General features: G+C 41.7%; 1 protein-coding gene across 1 annotated transcript in view; it reads right to left on the bottom strand.

Moving 5' to 3' along the window:
- Window positions 1-24867, bottom strand: part of LOC115333279 (netrin-4-like) — a 56416-nt gene extending 31549 nt beyond the window's left edge. Inside the window, exons 1-3 of the mRNA XM_029996015.1 lie at window positions 23563-24867; window positions 16127-16668; window positions 3274-3537 (exon numbers count right to left, since the gene is read on the bottom strand). Of these exons, the coding sequence (XP_029851875.1) occupies window positions 3274-3537; window positions 16127-16668; window positions 23563-23629 (873 nt within the window). The 5' untranslated portion in view covers window positions 23630-24867. The remainder of the gene's footprint in view (window positions 1-3273; window positions 3538-16126; window positions 16669-23562) is intronic.
- Window positions 24868-26917: the final 2050 nt, after the last annotated feature.

Here is a 26917-nt window from a genome sequence, read left to right as displayed (position 1 = left end):
GAGCTGTGTTTCCTATTGGCAGGCTCAGTGGAGAAGCCAGAAGCTGAATGGGTTGTCATGACTGAACTGACAGATCCACAGATAAATTGATCAGTGACAGACCATCTAGTAGTCATAGATCTTCTAGTCCCTCCAAAATGGTGTTGAAAAGCGTTGGTTCAAAAGTGTCAAGAAATTTGCTTTAGTTTTCTCCATTATTTAGCCTCCATATAGTATCAGTCTAGCAGTGTTAGAAGTATTACAAATGGTGCAGTTTTCTTTCAAGAGTAAGAAGAGCAGACTTACAAGTTAGCATAATTATGACTCTTCCAAGATCTAAGTGCAGAATGATCTCAGTTTTTGGGCCTACCCCATGGCAAACAATTACAGTTGTTTTCTACACGGACTTGCTTTTGTTTTTGTTAACTACAGAAAATAAATACATTGTAGGAGGAATCTGAACTCTTAAGAGACTGAAACTCCTATTACTTAAGCCTTTCTGTGGAGCTCTGTATTTTTCCAGCATTTTATTGAACTACTTGACAGCAGCCCAGGAAACATGAAGCTGCTCTGCCTTCATGCTGTGATATCACCCACACTAGCCACATTAAAAACTCTGTGTCTTGAGACTTGCTCTGCCCATGTGTTCATTAAATATTAGATGCGGCCAGTGGAGTGATTCAGATTATTTCTGTACATGCAATGTTTGTTTCTAACAACTCTTTTCCCCATCCTGTTTCAATCACCATGTGACTGTAAGTAGAGCACCTTCCCTGTCTCTGCCAAGAAATTGCAAGATGACAAATATTTTTGTTGCAATGTAGTTTGGCTGATATGAAATGTATCATTGGTGTTCACCGCTCAACAACAAAGGCCTTTTCCTTCTGCATGTACGCAAGGAGATTACCATATTGTAAGATGCAAAGTTATACACTTATATCAACTCCCTCATGCTAGCTATGTAAATGAAATCCTGAAATCTGTAGCTATGTGAACTCTCCCTTCACCACTCCAATATCATCGTTAGATAAAATGTAAAAGGATCCAGGAACCTGGCTCTTCCAGGAGTGGATTTTCAATTGTGTATTTGAGAAAGAGCTAGGGTGTAATGACTAAAGCACAGAAAAGAGGAGCAAAATAGCATGATCATCTTTAGTCCAGACTTGTATGACCTGGGAGTAGAGTTTTAAATTTTGACCACCTAAGGATTCACACTTCTCTGGTTAGTACAAAAGCCCCCAAAACTAAGGAAGGATACGGAAACCTTCCATCATATCTGCAGAATGAGGATCAACTGCTCTCCACAATCATTGGGGGAGAGGAGACAATAAGGAATCACCTTAATTTGCAGCAGAGATTATTTAGGCAGGCACTAAAGAAGAGCTTTCAAAATGTCAAAATGGGAACAACTACTGAGGGTTGCTATTGAATCTCCTTCTTCAGAGATTTTCAAAAACTAGTTCAACAAGCATTCACTAGTGAATGGCTTAGGTATGCTTGATCATACTTTTATCGGAGGACTCAGACCAGCTCACTTATGGTCTTTTCCAGCCCTTATCTAGGATTCTAGAGGTATTTAAAGGCTTTTCTGAAAGGCTTTTCTCACTTTTTTCACTGCTGCATTTGAATCCCTGCTTAGGCAAAAACTTGCTAATATCTGTGCCTGTGCTAATAATGTGATGCATCCACCCTCGTGTCTCCTGGGTCATGAGTCACTCATGAAATGCATTTCATCAAAACTATTTCACCTTCTGCCCCCTGAAGTCATTGATGGCACAAAAAGATTCTATTCCTGTGTGACTAGTGGGAAAAAAAATCCAGTCATAGTTTACAACAGTTATGCCAGTAATATAACAATATTGTGTTTTCCTTTTCTGATGGGCAGTGTTTATTCTTCTACCAGCTGTATTCATTTAGCATGTTATTCATCTATTTGGTTTCACTACATATATATTTAACAGTTTGCAATAGGGAGGATGCAATCTTTAAACAGCTTTTCTCCACACAGTTATGTATTAAGTGAGTCTATATTTATAGGTAACTGAATCTGATAGTATCACCCATTGCTAGAATACTGTAGCTGAATCTTAGATTTATACCACAGATGGAACTGATTCAGAAATGATTTTGCAAATATTGTGAAACTCATACAGTCCTAACTTTCTTACAATATCTACATCTGAACCTAGAAAAGTTGAAAGGAAGACAATGAATACACATTCCAGAAGAAAATAAACCAAAATGTCAAGTATACCATATATCTAAAGGGACAGAAATTAGCCAAGGATGTATTTCTTGAGTCTATTATGTCAGAGTGCACCAGGGACTAAAGTTCTAAGGGATATTTTGGGTTTCAAAACCAATTACAGAGACAGACAGCCTTCTGGGACCAGTGGAGCCATTGACTAAGTTAAAGTGGCTTGAATTCTGTCTGTGATGTATGTGTTTAGATGTACCTGGATTTTTGGTTAGCATGATTTCCCTGTGACTGTTATTACAGTTCTTCTATATAATACTAGCAGCTAAATCAAAAAGGAGACAGCAGTCATTCCCCCTGAATTGCAACTTCTGAGTATGCTACAAACACAACTTGTATCTTCTGCACGTCCAGGGTCTAACTCAGATAAAAGACTGAACAGGGAGGGGCTAGTCATAGTACTATAAAATAATCTTCCTACAACGTTTTGTTTAAAAAAAAAAAGAATTCTAACTTATTTTAAGCTGAATGGGTAAAAGGGAGGGGGGTGGTGGAGATTATTTTCACATCCTGAACACTGCTGTCTATGTAGTGAAAGTAATAAAATACAGAAGGCTGAAAACCTAAAAGTAAAGGCTGAAACCCTAAGTATGACAGAACTGCTCATGTCTCACAAACTCAGAAAATCTGAGATTTGAGATCTGATGCTGAAATTCTGGTCAGGGCAGTCTTTGCATCAAAGAGATTAGTTCGGTTCTGTGCAGGCTTATAGGTAGGAGGTTTCATTCACTATATTTGGGGTTGGATCTCTGTTCCAACTACAGAGCCCCTTCACAATTTATAGGTATTTTGAGGTTCAGAGTTTTTAGAAGGACCCATCTCTAGCAATGCAATTAATACACATGGAACTGCACCAAGACTTATAAGAAATCTTTTCCCAGAGTGGTTTAGGTTTCACTAATGTGGATCGACAGCACTGCCCTTTTTTAGATAGGCTTAGGGAGGCTTGGACAGGATCACACCCAAAATGTACAGTTAGGCTGAGAAGGCACAAGCAGGTAACAAGTCTAGTAAGTTAGTGAATGTCTAGAACTGACCATGTTCTCCATGACTCCCGTCCTGTTGGCAAGCTCGCATTCCTCTGCATGCCCATTACAAAAGCAGCTTCCCCGGATGATCAGGTCATAAATAGCATAGTGGGCAAATCTCTGAGGTTTCTCCACCAATCCTGAACCATGGCATGGACATTCCTGTCTTTTTAACAAAAGGAGGCGGAGGTTGGTGAGTTTCAGGAGATCTTGAGCCTCAGGACTATAGGGGTCTTCGATCTTGTTAGCCGGACTTAAGGCACGATAAATCACCTGAAAGACAGAAGATACACATCCAAGAATAGATACAGGACTCTGCATACACAGCAAACATCCCAAGGTGATGTTCAGGAAAAAGTAATAGTTCCTATTTAGAAGACTCTGCATAAGCAGTTGTGGGGCTGTGACTGATCCCAGAACATCACAGCTGAGTTACCACCAGCTGGCCAAGCCACAGCAAGTGACTGTGTACCTGCTTTCATCCCGTCTCTGGTGTGAGATAGGAAATGCCTTAGCTTAAACATCTTTCCTTGGGGTTACTGACCCCAGTCAATTGCAGTTCAGCCAATATGTGGTAACTTGTCAAGCGCTGGTTACTTCTTTGTGTTTCTGAGCCAAGTGACAACAGTGTCACTCAGAGAAATCCAAGGTTTATTGGCATAAATGCAGTATTAATGCCATGCAAATTTCTCAAAGCATTTTAGGAACATGGCTTTAGCATGAGTTCTAGAGTCAGATAAACTGAGGCACTAAAGGGAAGAGGAAACTGTGATCAGACTTTTGGCTTGGTCACTTGAACTATGTGCTGGAAAACACAGCTTGGCTTAGGGTGAGTAAGCGTTGAGAAAACCCTGTCTTCAAACAAAGCCAACTGGTTTACTCATTAGGAGAAGAGAAGTAGCTACACTGCAGTGAGCTCGCAGGACCAAATGTGCTTACTGCCTGTCTGTGGGTTGTTACTCTTTTGTCACAACTTTTATGCTGTTTGATAGTTCTCCAGAGCAGCAACAGTTTGGGTTTGGTATCACAGTTCTAATTTGATGTTTAACGGTGACTGAAAAGACATGTTGTATTTTAGCTCATGCACCACTTTACCCTTCTGTATCTCTCAGGGTGTGTTTGCTTCTGTTGCTTTTGGGGAGAGGTTGACAATGGATGGCTGCACCACAGTCCATGCCAGTGAACTAAAAAGCTGGTTGCATTCGTTCCCAGGCTTAAATGTCCTCTATGGATATGCTAGCTCCAATTTGAGAGCTATTTTCTCCTCTGGTTGAGTTTTTCCATCATAGCAGAGGGACTTGCCCTCAGGGTTCTTTATCTGTGCTTTACAAGTGGTGACAGTGTCTGTCTGACTAACTCCATTAGTGGAGTGAAAGCTTTGTTTCCATAGGGATTCCCTCTTTCCCCTGCTCTCTGTGTTTTTCTTTCTTTCTAGTGAACCGACCAATTTAAATACTTGCAGCATGTAAAATGCTTTTGCTCCTTTTTGCTTGCAGGAGCCAGAAAAGAGCTTGTGGTACATGCCTGGAAGATAATTCGTTGCATGTTGATGGCACATGAGGAGATAAACCCCCTTAAACTAACAAAATCAACTACCAGGCTTCGCACAGAGCTACAGCTGGCAGTACCACAGCAAAGGCAGTGGTACATTTCCCACCTGTCCGCAGCATTTTCTGGTTGGCTAGCTCTGTTCTTTTTTCTTTTCATTCCCTTCTCTTATACTGTCAGCTACTTACAAAGCTGCAAAGAGCCCTGTTTGGTGTGATCAGAGGTGCCCGTATTTCCTTGTTTGATAGAGCTATGGGCAGATTGCCCAGGCTGTGCAATGCAGGTGCCTACATTCCCCTGACCAATGAAGCCATGACAAAATAGCCCAGGCCTTTCCACCCCAATGTCCACATTCCCCTGGTCAATGGAACCATAAGCAAATGGCCTATTCTGTTTTGTCCAGGTGCCCAGCATTCCCCTTACTGATGGATTCACAGGACAAAGACCAAATCTCCTCTGTCCAGTTCCCCCAATCCAGGATGGTCTGATCTTTTTAGTGGAAACCAGTTTTATGGACTCTTTCTCCTTCTTCCCAGTCCCCTGTGGACCACACAGAGGTGGAGTGGTTTCTCAGAGACCTGAGCCTCTGATTGTGTACAGACACACACATCTTCCTCCCACATGGTCAATTAGTCTAAGACCAAGGCAGTGAACTGGATGGAATTGTTCTGCAGAGCCTGCTAAACTCAAAGATCTCATAGTAGGGTTAAAAACTAACTACTGGGATATTAATGGTTAAAATTCCTTGTGAAACTGTTTTAAATTGGCATAGAACAGAGGAACCAAGGGTAAAGCAGTCTGTTCAGTTACTGGTTTTTATAAGCTCTATTCTTATACTTAGCTTTCTTGTCTATGGCTCTCTGATAAATATGCTTAGTAAAAATGGTTATCTCCTTTCAGGATAGCTCTCCAGAGGATACCTAACAGATCACTGGCTTGAGAACATAAATGCCAGAGGTATTTTGCTCCAGGACTAGACATCTGAAAAAAGGTAATCAATATGTCATTAGCTTCTGCAAGATCTCTGGTCCTGCCAGTGACCTCCTTATACAAGGCTGTGCAAGAGGCTTAATGTCTCTGTGCCCCAGAGATCCCAGTTGTGAACAGCTATGGATGTTCTCACAGGAGAGAGAGGAAGGGTGAAAGAGGTGAAGAACAAGAGTTTTTACTGGGCCTCTCTGAAAGAAATGACTAGATAATGGTCAAAGTGTTTCTTTTTATTGTATGTCTCTAGCATTATGCTTCTGCTTGATGACAACAGTCTTGCATTGTGCTGTGTTAACTGTGAGGGAAATCTTGTGTATTGTATTGCACTACTAGAAACCTATTTTGTATACAGTATGATAAATTTAAAAAGATGGAATCATGTTTTGGGATCTCCAGTCAATTATCCATCCTCCCCATGTCTTAATTGGCATCCAGATAGCACTGAGTTCTTTAGGCAAAAGAACAGCTGTTGGGTGCTCTTCTCTCAGCATAGGACCATTTGCTTTCACAAAGCTGTATTGTTTTTTGTTTCTTTGCTTGACAGCTTGGAAAAAGGTTGGGTTCCCTGTAGGTTTATTGTTTTGCAAATATTTTCATTTCTGGCCTTGCATCTCTTGAGGGGAGTTTCTTTGGCATTTTCCATATCCCCTTAGAACTCTGAACATCATTTGTGAGTAGACATGTTAATAGCTTGGATGTCCCATAGGGATTGTGGCATCCTTTTAAGAAAACACAGTATTCCATTCCAGTTGAGGTACAAGAGTTTGCTTGTATGATTAATTCATGACACATTTCTGTCTGGAATAAGCTCAGTGGTGAGACTGGATCTGTTTGTCCTTATCTCTCCAAAGGCAAGACTTGTTAAGTGTTAAAGATCTGATTTAGGTGACATAACACTAGTGAAGTCTTTTGGGAGTGGCATTTATATGTTCTTCTTGGAGTCAACAACCACTAAGGAATTTCCTTCCTTAACTTTATAAAAAACGAAGATATTGAAGACATACTTAAACAAAGACATTTTGTATCAGCAGAGTCAAAGCTGATGTGTTGTGCCAATATAAGTAGGTTCAGGTGAGCTGCATTTTGCACAGAGGTAGCACAGTTTTATTTCGTATTTAAATCAGTTTAACAGCATTAGTTCATATTTGCATAAAAGTGGAAAATGGAATTTTCCTCTCTCTTCCCTTCTGGAGGACCCATTCTCCTTGAAATATTGGTGGTTAAAACCCTTGAGCACAAGGAAGAGTATAATGTAATCACCATCTCTTTGCTAATTTTTAATATTTGATTGGGTGTTTCTTCTCACATTAAAGTGCCAGTCATTAGACTTCCTTAACATACGTGTTGCCCTACTGTCAAGAGCAATATGTTACAATCCAGAAGTTACACTTATTAGTCTACTATGTGTATTGATTCAAATAATTGTAGAGTGGGATGAATTTTTAAAACAGATCTGGTATCTCACCTTACATGCCTTACATGCATTATTTTTCCATAAATGCATGATTTACCTAAAAAAACCACCAAACCCAAACCACTAAACTTTTTTCTGTACTAAAAATACATGATTATGTTTTAAATGAATGTATTTGGGTTTATGGTTCCCTAAGAAAAAAATGAATCCTAAATTAGGAGACGGATTGGTGGGAGTTGTATATATGGGTTGATAATTTTATTCGGTACAGGGAAGAATTTTATTTCTGTAAAAAAGTAAGAGATGTCACTGACCAAAATACAGAGCTGGGAATGTGACTATTTGTTCAAAGCCCCAGTGCAGTTTAGTATAATGTTCAGCAAGTAACTTAAGCTTTATGCTGTTCTGGATTGCCAGTGAATTCAGTAGGAACAGGAGAAGTCTGTTGTATGTCCTGCTTACATTTTTTTAAGAATAGGATACAGGTATTCAAGTACTTCATGGAATGGGAGGAAGATTAATAAATTTATATCTGTAAAATTCTCTGAGAATCCCTAGAGATGGATGTTCAATACATGCAATTTTAATAATAATAGGTAAAAGAAAAGAGTTTGGCTGTCTTAACCATTTCTGCATAAATGTTTTAAAGATCAGGTTAGAAATGGATCTAAGTATTAGTGAACTCCCAGAGTCATGAGCTGTGGGAAGAGACACTCCATCTTTTCACTGTGTTACTTGTTCCTTTTTTTTTAGTTCACAAGTTTTGTGTTTCTGAAGCCTATGCAGCAGATTCCTTCTATACAGGTAGACATTTGACTTCTGCCTTTTGCAGAAAGGCAGAAATATGGTTCATTTTTCATTTCCCAGAGATGCTGTGCAAATTTGCAGTTTTCCATTATATTAATGTAAAAGACATGAAGAGAGTGTAAGGAAAAAGAAGTGTGTTCTTATAATTAAGATGCAAGCTCTGAAAAGAGCTTCCCATGATGTTTACTGTAAAGCTATTTCTCATCTAATTAAATGTCTATCTGGTATTAAGCTCCATGGAAGCTCCGTTCTTTTTTTTGCTGTAACAGACTGCTCTGAAATCTCCCAGTCGTTTCTCTAAACATCAGTGTGCAGCTTTCATAAAAGTAGCTTATGCACAGCTGCAAAAGAAAATCTGATGGTGATTAAGTCTGCTAAGGGACACCCTAGAAATCTTTCCGCTTCCATTGAATTGGATGGAAGTTGAGGGTATTCAGCACCTCTGTAGTCTCAACCCTTGGTGGAAATACATCCTAGATCCTGAGTTTCCCTTATAATCAGAAGCTGACACTGGAGCTGAATGCTGAGTAGGACATTCATGCTTATCTGCATATCTGCTATCAAGCGCATATTTGTCATTCTCATTTTCAAAAGTCAGTCAGCTGCGCCTCAAAAAGATGGTCACTACCCTGTCCTCTCCTGACCTTTCTAAGAGCAAGGAAATTTGGAGAATGCTGTAAGTGTGCCTAGCTAAAAAAGGTAGCCACTGTTAGAGGATTGGTTTTCCTATGCACAAGTTGGCACAGCTTCACAGGGGGTGATGTTTTATCGCCAGTCAAGAGATCATCTTCATTCCAGAGACAGTGTCTCAGATTTTTGATTTCTTGCCATATGTTTTACTTCTCCATTCTTGATGCAGATAATTCTGTTTTCTTAACCTGATCTTCCAGCCAGGATTAGTCAGAAAAGATGTGGACACAACAAAGGTTCCCCCTTGCAAGCTCATAGCCTAAGGTCAAGGAATATGAGTCATAAATGGAGGGCAGTGCCAATGCATGGCCTCCTACAAAAGAAGATCCTTGTGCAGAACAAGAATTTGGTATTACAAATCATCCTTAAGCTATGTTGATCATGTTGCACACAATCAGGTTAATGAGATCAGAAATGTCTGTGTGCTTATACTAGGCCCATCAGAAGGAAGCTGCAGTAAAAACTCTCATCAGTCCTAAGTCCTCTTCATTAAGAGATTTTCATGTGAGTTGATTTTGTTCTTAAAGGAATAGTAAACAATTGTCTCAGAATTTTTCCTACCCAGTGGCAAATATCCTCTGAATTATTTGATGGAGCCCCTTGACTATAATTCTTCCGTCTTGTGGTAATCTTTACTAAGAAGTAGTCTTTTTCCTGTTTTGAAATACTGTTCAGTGTACAAGAAAGTCTAACTATTCTCTTAGCTATTAGAAGGCCCATTCTGACGATTCATGGAATAGTGTTTTTTAGTCAAGATCCACTGCTTTTCTGTCTTTCCAGAGAATAAAACTTAGATGCCATTATAGGTTATGACAGTTTGTTAAAGAAATAATTGTACATTTGATTTTTTAAATTTCTCTGATCTGGGTAAATTCAGCTACTACCAAGACAGTGGCATCTTGAATTCATTCTGTGTTTTTCAAAACAGAAAGGGTCAATGTCACTTCAATTTGCATTTGCTTTGAGGTTATTCCAGTAATCCAGTCAGTGTGGCATTAATATTAATATTTAGGCATTGCTGCCAATATGATGATGGGGAAAGGCTGCACAATTCAAGTTAGAGGCAGACAAATATGAAGAGCCATGCAGACTTTTTCTCTTCCTCAAACAAAATGTATTCTGTAGGTTCAGGTTATCCGCAGGTGTGAATCTCTACGTCTGTGTAGAAAGGCAAGGTTTGCAGGGAGAAGCAGCATCTTCTACCAAGCCAGGTAATGTAGTTGGAGTACAAAATCTAGACTATCAGGCACAAAACCCTTCAGCTTGCAGTCTGTATACAGGGAATGGACAAAAGTCCTTCCATTCTACATAGCACCACCTTACGTGGGGATGTGAGAACACTTCCATGCTGCCACAAAGTGCAGCGTCTTTTTTCGTTATGAGGAATGATACTTGCTCTGAAATGGCAAAGGGCGGCACGAGATGTTCTGTGATGCAGACAGCCTGACTGGGAACTGGTTTGAGAATGAGGAGACTCATTTCACTCTGCTGAATTGTCAGGGAAAGTTAAACCAACCCATCACCGTCAGTGCCAACCAATGTCAACCAAGCTGTATTCTCATGGGAGAGCATCCATTCCACTTCTTTTATAAGTGAAGCCACTTATATCTCTAGGTCTCGGCTGAAATCTTATACTTGAACAGACTTAGCTAAGTGTGTAGTCTCACCTTGACGGCGATGTGTGGACAACTGTGGAGCAAACAGTTAAGTGTTCTTTTGCCTGGAGTTTGAAAATTACAAACATTAATCTCTAAGATTCATAGCATTTTAGACAAGAATTTTTTCACTGTTGAGACTTGGAAAAAAAAGTTATGGCTGCAACTCCACTGAAGTTTTATAAAACAGGGTGAGCAGAAAAATTCATTTGATACCTGCTGCCTTGTATGTTCAGGAAATGCAGAAGCAATGCTCAAAAAAAATCTACTGTGTCTTTCTGGCTGGTTTATAAGGTTTCAGATGTCTCTGAAAGGGCTCATTACAAACCGGGTTAGAGTAGGACACTTGGTGCCCTCCTGAAGTTCACTTGCCAGGGACAGGAATGCTGGACTGGTCTCATCAGTTCAAATTCCATTCAGAGACAAATCCTTGAGCCCCCTAATTCTTCCTCCAGGGAAGCAGGGCCTGGCAGTGCTATCTGCTTGTTTACACTGCTGGTGTTAACTGCTTCCTCTCAAATTGCCTCTGCATTCTATCTCCTCTACAGTTCAAGTTAAACGAAACGCTGAACAGACGGCCCTAGTCATAATATTTGGGCACTTACATTCACTAGTGACTAATCCCTCCTGGAATCCTTTCCGGATAGAAGTCGGAATAACCTGACCATCAAGCAACTTTGAGAGGCCAGTCCTGATGACTGTTGGACAATTCGCTGCAGTGCAAGACCCTGCCCTTGCATCTTAGCTACTAGGAATTCAACCTTGTGATGTGCCGAGCATGTTTCTTTTCAGTGACCCCAGTGCCATACGAGATCAGACCTTTAAGAAGTCACTGAAGCCTTAGTGGTGACCTCTTGAATTATTGATATTGCCACTTAATGAGGGGTGTGTGTGTGCAGGGGATCCTCCTTTGTTTATCAAAAGGTTTGGCATGAATACAGTAAGAGAAAAGCCTAAGAAAAAACAGCAAAAAATGTAGGTCCTTGGAACAGAATCACATACGTTCCACACAGAGCCCCGTCCCTGGCCTGGTTTGGTGTCTGTGTGCAAGTGGTCCCCCTCTGCCATAACTGTTGCTCAGGGAGTCCCTGTAGATGGAGAAAGGCAGCAGAGGTCTTCAGTGTCAGTGCAGAAGAAAAGGCCTTCCGTAAGGTTGACTGTGGCTTCTGTCTGAACAACCTGGTGGCTTTTGAAGCAGACAGAACTGCAGCCCATCACAACAGGTCTTGATCTGGCATTCACGGAGTGTGTTTAGAAGAGTGATTAAAAGTCTTTTAGCTACAAAGCGAGTCCACTCATCTTTGACAAAAGGCACTGCTGGGGACTTCTGTCCCTAAAGAGGTCACCACAGGATACAAAACGGAGAATGAACAGGTCTTCTGTGCAAGGCACACTTAACATGTTGCCATAGAAACCAGTTACTTAATTCAGGCATACACAATTCTTCCAGCCCCCAGTGAATTCCAGTAATGGGTTTATTATAACACACTTCATTGGTGTCATCTGTCACACAGACACTCACATAAATTAACCAGCCTTTGATTCAAAACTCCCTTCCACTAGCTAGACCCAATAGGGGAAGGGTCTCCTTTTGGGTCTCGTGGTTATAAGCAGGTCAGTGTTCTACCCCGCTTTGCATGCTAATGTTTTCCTTTCATGCAAACATCATCTTCGATGGAGGAGAACATTTGTTTTCATTTCCCGATATTCCAGTTTATTAAAAACGTGCTCTTAATCTCTCAGATCCTTGAATGCACGTGCTGTCAGGATGCAGGTTGAAACATTTCAGTCCCTGTTTCCCCCATATGATGTTTGAACTGTAAGTCACACTAATGTCTCATGCAACGTTGTGGTAATTTCTCCTTTTATTTGGGCCAGACTTTTGATTTACATTAGCTGACCTGAAGGCTCATTTTAGGCTCCATGACTATATAGTACAGTGTTTTTAAATTAGAAAAACAGATGGATAGACAAGTAGGTAAAAAAGGTCTCAGTTGATGCATAAGACTCCGTGCAAGCATTGCCTGTAGATGCACTTACAGTAGATAAACAGACCTTAAAAGGCTGGGTCTGTTTTTAGTTCATGATGTTGTGTTGGAGGTTGGCGTACTGAAGATTATAAGCAGATAAGCAGTAACTATTCTCCCTGAAGAATAGTTAAGAATGTTCTCCCCTAAGAATAGGATATAGATTAGAAGCACTTGTTTCCTATTTAATAAATAATTTCTTATAGTGATAGAAGTCAATAGCCAAAACACAGGGTACTTAACAGGCCAGTCAGGACTTAAGACATGCTAGTGGAGGATTTTCACTGAGAAGTGTTTATAAGCATAGAAAGTTAGGTGTTGATTTCGTGGTGCTTCACATGACGCAAATGATGTGTAGGCAATTGGCAGTGAATAAATTGCTCTGCCTCCTAGACCAGAAATCATCAATAGAGCAAGTTTACTGCCAGAAGAATTAAGACAGGGAGACCTAGGATCTCTGATAGATAGATTCTAGCTGCAGAAGCACTCTGGATCTGAACAGGAGTAAGGGATTTAGTAAATGCTGGAGTAAAAGAAAACTGCAAGAGAGATATTAGGAAGTAATCTTGTATTTTTACAGGACTTGTTCCCCAATGCGTGACACCTTCTGTCTCAGCTGTACCTTATCTGAGACGGAATGGAGATGTGTGACCCTGTCAGAGGTGAAAGATAAGGGATAATCTACAAGAGACAAGGGATACATCTTAACTTAATGATACATTATGTTCTGTTGTGACATTGTCACATCACTCAGCCAAATGTCTTTTGCTTCCATTCTAGTCTCCTAGAAGTTTCTCTTCTGCCAAGTTTCCTGTCATGCTCCCAGGTAAAACCTCTTTCAGTGGTCTTAGAGGACCACCAGTGTGCTGACTCAGGGAGATGTATCTCAGTTTATAGATGCATATAAATTACTGCAGCTCTACCACCTTCTCCTTTCACACCTACATTCTCAATTCTGGAAGCCAGTTGACCTGAAATCTTGTTTCATGATGTGTCCCACATGGGTTTTAAGCCTAAGTGTTCCTAGTAAGCCATCTCTTTTTTTTAATTCCTTTTGTGCCCTGTTAAAAAGGAATTTGTATCTCTTCTTCAAGTGAATAGGACAACGCCTGAGAAAATCCTGAGTGTCATGCAGTGGAAATGACTTCAACCCCCTCAGTAGAGAAAACTGGCATTTATCTCAGAGCATTAATTAGCATTTAAGTTGGAATGGTTTTGATCATTTCAGAAATGTCAGCTTGTGATGTGAGCTCCTCAGCAATCCAAGGCTTAGCCAGAATCAGTAATTGGATAGGTCAGAGTGGAGGTGAAAAAGAAGCAGAGAACACTGCAGAAAGTAGTGGTGGGGATTCAATCAGCAGAAAGTAGTGGTGGGGATTCAATCAGCTTCCTTCCAAGTCAGTTGTGAGTCAGTGGTTGAGGGGATGCCCTGGTGACATTTGTGACATCTTTAAAATAAAGTGTAAAATTGCAGTTCTGAGATGCATAGGCAAAGCTCCTGTGAGACTTGTAGTAAGAGTAGCAGTGTCACTCAGGCAAATGTGATCAGGTATCACTTTAAATAACTACACTCTGCCTTCCTTTATTTTCATTCACAAAAGAATCTGCTGTGTCATGTTGCTGACCTGAAAAGCCTGATGCTTTTGCACCCTTGCCATAGTGGCATTTCATGGATTGATTAAGAGGTCTCTGTAAAGTCTGTCCAGAACTTCAGAATCCTTTTGGGTTAATGTGCTGTGAAACAGTATTTGTCTTGTTCTCTGTTAAGTTGCCATAAAGATTCCTGTGTGCTGCTTTAAAGCTTCAGCTCTCCATCCTGCGGAGGAAGTGACCTCTGTATGTATTCAATTCATGTAACAGTTCATGAAAGTATTTGGGATCTGCAAGGGTATGACCTGTAAATATATGACTGTTCTTACTATTACTATTGTTTTCTAACATCTACTACCACAGTGTAGATTGATTAAGCATACACATATTCATTTCAGTGTAGTTGCTGCCCAAGTTGACAGAATCATTTTGACACTTGTAATCACAAAGGCTTGTGTTGGATGAGTGTTTTATTATTTGATTTTCTGCCATCCACTTCTCAGATTTGTTGTAGCAGCAACACATGGTCTTAATGATATTCCCCAAGGTTAAGTAAGCACAAAAGCCAACATAGTGCAGGGCAACAGGGGATACTGTACTAGAGAAGGAAGAGTTGTTTTGCATTTAAGGCCAAGGCATCTGCCTCAGATCCTGTATTCTGTTCCTTACACAACCAGAATTGTCCTGTTTTACCACAAAACACTTCACCTTTCTGTGCTGCTCTTTTCCCATCTGTGAAACGGCAACAGGACCCTTATATGTGTACTGAAGATCATTAAATGGATTTTGCAAAGTACTTCCAGATTTTTGATTGGAAGGCACACACAAGAGTGGAAAATTATATTAGTTGCCTAGATTCTGTATTGACGTGGCAAATTGTAATATCCCTACAGAAGACATTTGGATGTATTTGACTTAAGTGTATCATGATAACTGACTGGCAGAATTACTACTTCAGGAACAAGACAGTTTAGTAGTCAGATGATCTGCTCCATATTTCTAACATGCAGAGATATTTCCCAGCCTGTTGCACAAAGATGAACTCATTCTCTCCTTACTGCTGTTTCCCTGTCTCAGGTATAGTACACTAGTTTCTTTCTTCTCAAGTGCATTTTGAAGTGCACTGCTGAAACCACTGTGTTTTTTTAAGCCTATCTGGACCTATCTGGACCATTCACCTCACACCTGAGCTTAATTTGCAGCAAAGTATTACTGCCAAACCTGTCTGATCACTTCCAGACAGGGAAACCAAGATGATTGTGACTTCTCTATGGAAGAGAGAAGGAAGCGAAAGGACTCCAGCCTCTGTTGTGACTATAGCATGTCTCATAATCTCCCTTTGTGCCTTTATGTCTCCTCTACAGAATGATACCAATGATACTTACCATCTTTCCCATCTAAACTGTTTCAAGATTGATGAATGAAAAGGGTTATAACTAAACTAAGTACCCGATCACTAAGCAGTTGTTAATGTTCTTGTCAGAGGAATTTATCTGAGCAATTGTACATTTATTTTAAAGGAAAGCCTTCTGCATATATTTAATAGCACATCAGAATATTCATACCAAGGGAGGGCCTTTTCCCAGTGTTGACTATTGAAACCTGGCTGCTCACTTCCACTTCCTGTTTCTAAATGGTTTAATTTCTGGAGCCTATGGCTTGATACAATCAGCACTGTCACCCCCAGCAAGAAAAGTTACATTAAACTTAGGGGAAGGATGTATTTAAAAGTCATCCAATCAGCTAGGACTTTTTATATGGAGAAGAAAAAGAAAGACCATGCACTTCATGTCATCCTAAAGTAGGAAAACAGTTTGGATAAATCAGAGTCTACAAATGCGTATTTCCCTACGTCTATTTTGTTGGAATTCTAGTTCAGTTATTGGCATCTGCAATGTAAAATTAGGCAATGTTAATCCTATCCTGTGCCACTCTACTGAAAGAAATTTGTTAAAGCATTTTCATTCATTTTCATTGATATATAATTTCTGTTCTTCTTCCCCTTTATTAACACGAAACCTTTGGGGATGGGCTGCCCTTCTTATTTATATGCACAGTATCTCTTTGAGCACATACTCTCTGATTTTCAGCCAGTCTTCAGCTGTTTGACATTATACTTATTCCAAACCTCAGTTATTGCTTACCTCTCCTCTGGTGCAGGGCACTGCATCAGAATACCTGGAAGTGCACATGGAGCCTTCCTCAATAATATCATCCTGGAGCCCAAAAGTTGCTGTACAGTTGACAGAGAAATACTTGTAGGGCCTCCAAGTCTGCCCATAGTCCTGGGATCTTTCCAACACCATCGCAGCTGGGCGAGGTGACTTGAACACAGCAATGACATGAGTCAGGTAGAATTCTGTTTCAAAGTCCAGTCTGATTTCTTCCCTGTGTACTCCTTGGGCAGACTGCCACCAGGAGATGGGGTTTGCAAAAAAATCGTCTGTCATGTCAGCAGGGAGATGGGAGTTATCAGGCTGGTTGGCATTGCATTTGGTGCAGCGAGGCTGCCCACAGCCATGGGAGACCTGATGGAGGAGATTCTGGTCTGGGTAGAAGCAGTACAATTCTGTACTGTTCTGGCCACACGTGGTGAGAGTGACTGGTGTCCTCCCTGTTGCAAGGTTTCCCACCGGAGGGTTGCAAGAACGGCCATTACAGCGGAAGGCTTGTAGCCTCATGGGATCTGAAAGACAAGCAAAAGAAACACAACTAAGTAGAATTTCTCAAATAGTTCTCAGGCTGTAACACAGGTGACGATGCAAATGTTTGGAGTCCTCATCTGGGGACTGACATCCAAGAGGACTCCTTCTATGGAGAGCTACTTCATCTTTTCACACAAAGTTTGGAGGGAGTTTCTCAATAAATCTTGTCCTTGGTTTTGGTGCCTAACTCAGAAACTGAGGTCTTTAGAAAACTCATGCTTATGGTGCTTAACTTTGATTTCTATTGAAAATGCAGTTGCGTTGGCCTATTGAATTTTGTGTTTCACCACAGAAATCTTGTGTTTTCTTACTTTCAGTCTAGTAAAGCTCTGTATCTGAGGACTGAATCTATTCAATGCATTTATTTTCATTGTTATCAGAAATCAAAGTCAAACTGTACAATACACTGTAGATATGTTAAGAAAAGAGATGATTCCTGCCCAACAAATTACAGACAATAATTACACGTACAAACACATAAAGAAAGCATGTCTTTCTATAGTTATGCATTACTGGCATAATTCTGAGGGTTGTTGAGTTTCTACTGCTCCTGTTGAGATCAGCTGGAGTTGTTAGTACTTAACAGAGCTGAAAATCAAGTCTCTCTTTTGTTTAAATACCTTGACATGGAGGTAGGTGACTATATTCTGTTTGCTAAGTTTGCAAATACTGGCACATTTTTGAAATCTTCAGTGTATATATCTACTTATTTCTAAATTAAGAAAAGGTAGGGATAACTACAAAGTCTTAATATTGTTTGGAAATCAGTATTGTCTTGTGACACTGGAATTAAAGGTCATTCCAAAACCTTGTTACCATACTGGAGAAAACTGCTTTTCTAATGACTTACAATGTCCTCTTTGCAACTTAACAGTCCAGGAGTTAAAGACTGACCTTGCAAGGTCATAAATCTAATCGAAGAGGTCACAAGTCAGATGACTAGATGTAAGTCCTACAGGAAATGACCCTTCCAATGAAAGTCACTAGATGTAAGTCCTACAGGAAATGACCCTTCCAATGAAACATAGGATGACCGTAAACCCTGGGTAATCTAGGAGCAGTTCAAAGGTCAGCTATTAGTTCAACATTCTAGGTCAAATTTTAAATCCCTACTTGGCTTATATTCAGCCTTTCCTCAGGCAAAACTAGTTTTAAAATCACATTAGGTCAAAGAAAAGACTCTCTAAGTCAGCCTTATAAAAATACCCAAATCGTAATGTAGTTGGATGAAACTGATGTCCCTCATTCCAAAAGGAATGTTTAAGGTGAAGAAATGTGTCCGGCATGCACAGTTTTGCCTCCTAGTTGCTTCTGTCCTTAGTTCCTTAGTGAACATTTCTGCACAGGCCAGAAGAGAAAGGTCAGAGATGGACATTGTTTTGGAAAACACCTCCTGCCTTTTGCTTCCCAGGATTAGGACACAAAACGAAGTTGCTGTGTGTGTCCACTGAATCCTATTGACCAATGGTGTGTGCCATTTTAACTTACATACAGCATAAGGTAGTCTTAAACTTCAGATAGCAAGGAAGCAGAGCCTCCAAAAATGCTCTTGACTACTCTTAGAAACAGGTGGAAGCCACCTTCAAAGGAACTTGGACTTACTGTGTGTTTGCCTTACAGACATTGTAGCAGCAGCTTCAAGGAAAGAGGGGGTGTCTGGAGATACAGTAGGTTTCCTCCTGGTGGAGGTTGTCTTCCACCACCGGCTGGAATGGGCTGGCCAAGATTTTTTTTAGTATCCCAGTGAAGTCCTAGGAGACTGGCAGAGCTTAGAGGGCAGCAGTGCCTGAATTACATGTGCACCTAATGGTCGCTGGGTCAAAGGAATGAAAGCTGCGACTCCTCAGTCCCACCACCACTCCCTGTGCCAGCACAGAGATGAGTTTTCATGAGAGAGGAGGAGTTGCAGAAGTCAGCTGGAGAGGAAAAGAGAGAAGATGGGGATGTTTGGCTCTATCAGTTCTGTTCATTGCTCCCCAACTTCAACTGAGCAGGTGATTCTTAGCACTACTGGAGATCCTTCACCAAGCTTTCACATCATCCTGACTGCTTGATGATGATTTCAATCTATTTTCTTTCTGGTTATGAACTTTTTACTCCATCTGAGCCTGGTACAGTTACAGGAGCTGCAGAGATTTTATCTGGGAGATTCCTTGCAATTTCTCTGAGTCTTTTCGTCCTGAGAAAGGACTTGGGTTTCCACAAAAGTTGTTTAGAGCTTCCTCCTTTTTGCAGAGCATCTGAAATTCCAAATTTTTGTGTGCTCAGGAGGGTGACTTTCATTGAGTCACACAGAATTCTTGAAATAAAGATAAATCTATCCTTGCAGGTCAGCAAAAATATAACGAGCTACAATTACATTCCTCAAGAATGTCTTTGCAAGTGGCATATAGGTTCATGTTAGTGTCCAAGCTCTTTGGTACAAATTACTGGAAATAAGGAAAGCACAGCAATTTCTGTGTTGAAAGTAGATTGGATATTAACTGGTTTTGCTCAGTGCTGCAGAAAGGTGTCATCTTTGCCTCCAGAGAATTTAAGTGGGACTGGTCTTACAACTGAGCTTTGAACAAGCATTAGCTCTGACTAAGAGTCAAGTTACTTAGTTTTGAGTAAGAATGAGTCCATGTCACAAATGCTATTGGATTATGGATAAATATACCATGTAAATTAAAAGAAAGTCCATCTCTATTGATGGATCACAGCACTGAAGCTTTCACAGAGTAAATGGGATGCTGGAGTTCTAAATTTAAGGACTTATGTACGGGAAGCTTTGCAGACAAGAATGTGAGAAAGTAAAAAAGGAAACATTTTTTAAAGGGAATGGCTGCTTTTTGTATTTCCGATAAATGGGCTATTAGTCTTGTATTGAGTTTTTCAGCAGGTTTTATCTGAACCTGGAAAAGGAAGTAAAACATGGTTGTTCTCCCAAACAACAGTCACAAGAAGGTTTATCTGCTCTGCCTGCTAATGCAGCAACATCAATAAACAGTTCCTGTCTGAACTGCTGTGTCATTAGGAAAATGGGAGAAGAACAAAGTGCAAATTAGCAGAAGGGAGTTTGAGAGAAGGAGAGAGATTGGAAAACAAAATCTGCAGTCGATTAAAAGCTTTGCATTTAAAGAAATCAATTGGCAGAACATTGCTTGGCCACAAGGATAGTGCAGCCTGTCTGTCACTCACTGATTCTGTGGAAACAACGTGAAACGTTGAATCTGGACAGTGAGGGGGGAATGCTGCAGAAGAGAAACAGCAGCCAGGCGAACAAACAACTTAGCCCAACTGCCAGGAGGACTCATTGAATAATTCATAAAGAAATAAACAGTTTGATTGCGCATGAGCACTGCATGTTATTATGAAGTTGATTAGCTTTTACTCCATGGAGGAGGGATTGGATCCATAAATGGTATGATTAATTTATTTGTTTGTTTTCTGGTCCCTCAGACCTGTGGCACAAAGTGGCAGGTCAATGACACATGCCCGGCACATGTTATAACAATGGTGTTATCTGGTGATTAGGGAAGCACACAGTTCAAGGGAGGTCATATTATCAATATTCCTGGGACACCATTTCAAACAGAGATCTTTTACCTCAGAGCCTTGTAATGCAACAGAACATTGTAGACATTAACTAAAAACAGGTTCAATTTTTTTTAGGTTTTTTTTTCACTCTCCTTTGGATACCCAACAGAAGAAAAGTCATATGGCAACTCCGTCAAAGCCTGCTGATGTGACTGGAAAGATGCCTAATATTTTCTGAGCGATTTGAATTGGAATTTTTTTTCTTTTCCATATGCAAATCTATGATTTTGCATCTTCAAGTCTCCTACAGTGAGACAGGAGAGCAAATTTCACAGTTCTGAGCAACATGTAAACACTAAAACCCTTGGGCACCTTCTGCTATGTTTTTGATGGAGCTGTTTCAGCATGTATATCCAACCTGGATTTTACTTGTTCTGTATCTATTTAACTTTTTTCTTAATAACCAAAAACTTGTAAATGTTCTTTTAAAGCTAACCACCCTGGGGACATGAGTTGCTCAAGTTTTTATTAATCAGACCTAGAACTTCACCCCTTAATGCTGGTTACAACAGAAGTGCTATACAACCGTTTGGTTTGTCTGGGGCCAACATGCAAATAAGTTTGGCAAGTTTTCATTCATTTATGAGTAGCCTGATGTATTTCTGCACTAAAATAGCCCTGATAACTGGAGCTAATGAGCCAGCCTTCATAAATACCCCAAAGATGAAGTTCTGAATATGCTACGAAATCAAGCTGCCTCCATGACCTGAGGCACAGACAGAAGAATAAGATCCCAGGTCTGGGCTCTCTTCCATTGTGGCCAGTTGCAGTCCGCCTGCCCGCGTCCCTTTGGGAGCAACGGTGAGCTCCAACGCCTACAGCTTCCTTTGCAGATGAGCTGAATAACCCCAGACCAGAGGAAACCAAACCCTGCTAATAATCAGGTCCTGCAATTGATTTTAAGCTTGGTGCTAGAAATGGCCATTTTTGACCACATCACGCCCCCTTTTGGAGGGCTGCCATCGGGAGGAGAGCTGGCCCGGGCACTGCTCCCCGGGGGAGCTCCGGGGCTGGCTGGGGCTGAAGCAAGAGCCCAAGCTGTTGTCAGTCCCGTCAACTGTCCCAATCTGCAGGAGTTTTCGGACCAATGCAGAGTTTATTTGAGGGGAATAACGCCCTCCACCTGCATAAGACTAGGGGAAGGATCACCCAAGTGTCACATCTCAGTATAAAACCTAGGTGGCTCCTCCAGCCTGACCACTAAGGTGGGTTTTTCTTTTCCCCTGGCATTATATTTAAAGATCTAAGGAGCCAATCTTGACAACCCAGACCGTCTTCTCTACACAGAGATGGCAGAAGGCAAATATTGTACTCCCTGCAAATATTGTACTTCATGTACTCCCCACACAATTGCCCCATCAATTTGTTTCACTTCTGACCAGGAGGGCTCAATAGGGCTGATAAGGGAGTTTACTGTATAGGGTAATAAAGCATGTCAAAAACATACTTCCCTGTACACCTCTCTGCTCAGGAAAAGGCTGAGACTTCCAAATCATTTTACACAGATGGGCTAAGCATTGTCCGAACTAACCTTAGTCTGAGCAGTACTGACCCTGCCTGTAACAGGACCCATGAAGATTCAATGTTAATTCAAGATTTTTGTATTGCTTAAAAAAAAAAAAAAAAAGAAAAAGAAATGAACAGGTAACCCTTGTCCTTCCACACACTGATGGTTTGTGCAACCTTTTGACCAAGCAGCGTAGATTTATTTAAAGTGACATTGAATCCTTAGCGTCATCACCTTCAATATCCAATTATTTTGCTGTTATTCACTGCGTCCTACACCATTATCCTGAGTGTGTTTAGCTCCACACAGAACACACTCCCTCCCGGCAAATTCACTTTCCAAGCAGTCAGCTGTGGGCTGCATTTCCTTGAAGATTCATTTTGACTTTGTGAATTGGATGCAGAGCAAATTTAGGCTAGTTTATAACGGGCTGCTTTCTGCAACAGTATCAGCAACTTTACAAGATATCTCTGTAACCTTTCTGTGCTCTGTGTCAACATATATATCCTTAGGGAGCGTCCTAGCCTGTGAAACTAGTGAATGCCCAAGATAAGACACTAAGAGGACTAAGGTACATGTCCTTCCTCCACTCATTCCCTGTCATGTTGTGATAGACAGCCTTTTTCCCAAATGAGTCCCTGGATAATATGACAGGATTGTAAATTTATGAGCTGTTTTCAGTATTTAAGAAAATATCTCTTGCAGTTATGGAAATCTGATGTCTACGTTATCAAAAGGGTTCTAGCTAGGGAATAATCTGAGCTGAAGCCACCTGATCTGCCTTTGACTTTACTGGAGCTTGCAGGGTAGCTGAACACTTCAATCGCTTTCAAATCACTGCATGAAGAGTGTTGTTCCTGTCCTAATACTCTGAGCACACAGGTGACATTTAAACCACTGATATGCTTTCCTGTACAGAAAGAGAGATCCCAAGCCAGTATCTCAATGGAAAAGTCACCAAGGATGTATTGTTGTTTTATCAATAATTATTTTTATTTTTCTAATAAAATAACTTGATCTTTGTAATTCGTCCCTTTTAAACCTAAAGATATATTAAACCAGAGCAGGAAGAAAAAAATCTAATGCTTTCCTTCTTTTCCCTTAAGGAATTTGTCTGCATCATAATCCAGGTATTTTTAGGACCCTATGTAAATACCATTACAGCTGTATCATTCGTATATATGCATATTTGTACACCCACATACACACACACAACTAATCAACTTCTCTTTCTGTCCTAATCCATTTTTTCTCTAACGCTATTTTAATCTTGTCCACTGCATGTTAACAATGGACTGTCTTGGATAAATAGTAATTCCTAAACAGTGTCTCTGACTTTTAACAATGCAAAATTAAGTTAAGAGAGAATAATTCAGATTCCTACAGTGATGCTGTCCAAGGATGTTGTCATTTCACTCTTGTCCTGCCTAGGAAGGCAGTGTTTCATCCTCAAAACAAATATCCAGCATATCTCAATCCATCTACCTCTTTCTTTCTTACTTTTCCTTCGTTCATAAAAATAATACACTTTTTTTCTTTTAAGGATGTATGAAACTGTACATCCTGTTATAAGTCTTTGGGAGAAGACTGAGCTATAAAGCTGTGTATTGCAGGGAATAAGAAGCATTTGTATATATTGACTAACCCAGATTCTTTGTAAAAATCCAATCTAAAATAAAGATGTTGACATAAATTTTTTTAACAAACAGATCTCATTTCTATTTCCTTTCCCCTTGCTAAACTTAGGACAAATTGTTTTGGAATGGCAATATTGATTTATTTTGCTTACCTGCTTCCCCATGGCCAGAAATAAGATATTCCAAGAACACAATCAGCATGATGCCTTTATGCTGCATGGCTGTCAGTAAAATATCTGTCCTCAGTGAAGCAAAAAAGAGCTGCAGTAATCTACAGGTTTGGTGCTTGCATGGCTTTTCTGTGTTTTCTTTCTTTCTTTCTGCTCACCTTCCTCTCAGTGTAGGGGTCAAGGCTGCTGTCTCATTCTTCTTGTTCTCGTTCGGGTGCAGAGGTGTTTGGTTTTTTTTCAGGGCTCGGATGCCTTCTGGGTGTCACCCATACATTGCTTCCAATAAATAAATAAATAACAAGGCTTTTCTGTGTCTTTACCCCTCTCCATGCAGCGGGCTGGGGACCTTCACATCCCTGATGCAGCCCCTCGAATGCACCATCGAGGGCTGATGCGACGCGGAGAGCTCTGTTCGGTCCGGTCCTTCGCGGTTGTTTGGATGCTATTTCGAAACTTTCATTTCTGCTCCTTGCTTTTGGTGCGGCTTCGGTTTGGCTTTGCCTGGGTTCCCCCGGCAACCTTCCCTAGCCCCCCGCACCTCCCGCAGCCTGCTGCTAACTGGGGTGGCGATGGGGTGCGGGCAGCGTGAACCCTGCTTTGTTAGGAGGTCTACCCCAGTACCTTCTTTCCCTTTGCTCCCTGCAGCAGAGGGTCATAAGAAGAACAGAGTTGGCTTTTCTCCCCGAGAGATGATGAGAAGCAAGTGCTTTCTTGGCTCTTCTCTCTTTTTATTTTGGTTTGGTTTATTTGCTTGTATTTCCCTCCTCCCTCCGCTGTCACGGAAGCCACTTCTCCCCCACCTCCGAGGGATTTGCTTCACATAGCGAGCGCCGGGGGATAAGAGTCAAAAACAAACCCAACGCCAGCTCGCCGGTGCCGGTGCCTGGGAAATCCCTTGCCGCCTCTGCTGCTGGACCGCAGCTTCTGGCTGCGATTTAGGGGCTGCGGTTCACGGGGAGGGGCAGGAGGGCAGGCTCGGGCAGGGGGCTGCTCTCCCGGGGCGGAGGTGCAATGCCCAGCGCCCAGGCGAGAGGGGGAAAAGCGGGAGGGGGGGAGGCTGGAGGATCCTTCCAGCTAGGCTTAGGGCTGGGGGGTTCCTCCCCCCCCCCCGAGGGCTGGTTAGTTGTCTTCAAGTTTTGTCTCTGCCTCCCTTTCAGCCTCTAGCACATCTCTCGGTCCTAACTGTTCTCCTCTCTGGTCCTGTCTGGCTGCAAAGGGGATTATTATAACATGTGATCTTCTTCCTGTTCTTTATACGTGCTTTTTTTTTTTGGTGGTGGTTTTTTGTTGTTGTTGGTTTTGGTTTGGTTTTTTTTGGGGGGGGGGGGGGGGGGGGGGAGGAGGAGGAGGAGAATGGGTCGGTTCCGCACCTCCTCGTCGGCTGGGCTGGTCCTAGTTGCGCTCAGATGCAGGCGTTGTTTTCCAGCCGCATCATCTCCTCCAGGAGCCGGTGCGGGCGTGTTCGTGTGTGTGTGTGTGTGTGTGTGTGTGTGTGTGCGTGTCCGTCTGTGTGCGTGTCCGTGTCCGTGCGTGTCCGTGTGTGCGCGTGTGCGTGTCCCCGCGCAGCCCGCCCGGCCGGTGCCTGCCGTCCCTGCAGCACCCTCTGCCAGGCGGCCCGGTACACGACAGCCGCCCCGCAGCGGGGCACTGCCCGGCCCCCCGGGGACACAGCCCGGCCCCGGGCACCCCCAGGGCGCGGGGAGAGCGGGGTGGCTTTGGGCTTTGGTTTAGGGATGGCTCACACGGCGTACGAACGGGGACGGGCGTCGGGTCTCTTTCCGTAATCACAGACGTGAGCTGGGACAAGGCGGGCAGCGAGGGGACTTGTGACTTCCCGGAGCAGCTGGGCTGTCGGCTCTGGCACCCCTGCCTGCCCCAGCCAGCACTGGGCATGGCCCTGAAGTCGGGTTTGCTCAGGTGACTCCAAGACAAAGCTCCCAGGGACACAAGAGAGGCTCCAGCATGTAGCGATCAGGGGGTGAAAGTGCTCGGGCCTCGAAATCGTTTTAACTCAGGGAGTCAGTTCCCCCCCCCCCAGCTTCATTCTCTCTTCAGCTTTCACAGCAATGTAACACCATTAACTTCTGCTTGATGTCACAGAGGGAAGCAGGTCCGACGCGAGTCCAAATGTAGACGAGGTTACTCTTGTGCCGGTGTGCGCGCAGGATCAGACCTTAGAGGGATTTGCAGAATGTGGGTCATACAAAGAAGAATAAGGAAAGATTTATTTCCCTTCGGGGAACCCTTTGAGTAAGGCAGGGTTACTCAGCTAGTTTTTGAGGTAGAATTTTCTGACTTTACCCTTCTCTTCCTTTTTAAAGTGTTTTTAATAAGAAAACACAATAGAAAATTTTAAAATATGAAGGCGGCTTTCTCCTCTCCTTTTTGTCTTTGCCTTTTGTTTGAAAACAGCTAAAATACTGTAAAATTGCAAAACAAAATTCTCCTGCCATAAATGACAGTTAGTATCCTTCAGAGGGTTTGAGTCTGCTGTGCACTCAGCTCCCCTGGGACGTTCTGAGTTCTTTCAACTCAAGCATATTCTGTGGGAGCTGGGGACGTGCAGTATGTCCTAGAGCTAAAGCCAATGTGACATTAATGAGATGCTGTCATTTAATAACTGTGCTTTGTTGTCAACGTTTGTTGATGGCTGCCTTTGTGGGAAAATGTGGTATTTTTTTATTCCCAGGTTTTAGGCTCATTCCTACCTGAAATGTTTCTCCCAGTTAATTTCACCAGGCTTAAACTGTGGCATTTGGAAAAATTCCCTGGTCACGAGTTGTAGTTCTATGGATGTAATAAAGGTCAAGAAACTCCTGTAAAATTTAAACAACAATTCAAAATGGAGAGCAAAGTTTATGTTGCACTGTGAGTGGAAAATCAAAGTTAAGTATGTTCATTTACTTGTGATGTCTGGATGGCAGTACCATAAGACTTTCTAGTTGTTGATGACTGTAGGGTATAAAAGTGACTTAGAACTGAAAGCCTAAATTCTTCCTCCCAATTATTGCCTGTCTTGAGAAAACCATTACCAGTGCTAATGACATTAACATTTCCAGGTTAATACTACTAAAATCCATTCATGCCTGTGAGCTAAGAGGAGATAACACCTAAGGGGGAAATTTTGCTGTTATCATTGGCAACCGCTGTTGTCTAGAAGACAAATTGATGAGATCTGAGGAACAGCCCATACCTAGAGGTGCCAAACAGAGAATGCCCATCTTAGCTGAACAGTGTGTATGAACAGTGATGTGAATAATAATAATTTTTAGTTAGTTCCTAAACTATAGAAATGTAAATGCACAATCCTTGAGGTCTCAGGCAAGGTTCATGCTCC

Source organism: Aquila chrysaetos, chromosome 20 (genome assembly GCF_900496995.4).
Source record: "Aquila chrysaetos chrysaetos chromosome 20, bAquChr1.4, whole genome shotgun sequence".
Taxonomy (NCBI): domain Eukaryota; kingdom Metazoa; phylum Chordata; class Aves; order Accipitriformes; family Accipitridae; genus Aquila; species Aquila chrysaetos.
Note: the sequence above shows the minus strand (reverse complement) of the source record. Positions and strands in the feature narration are given on the sequence as shown.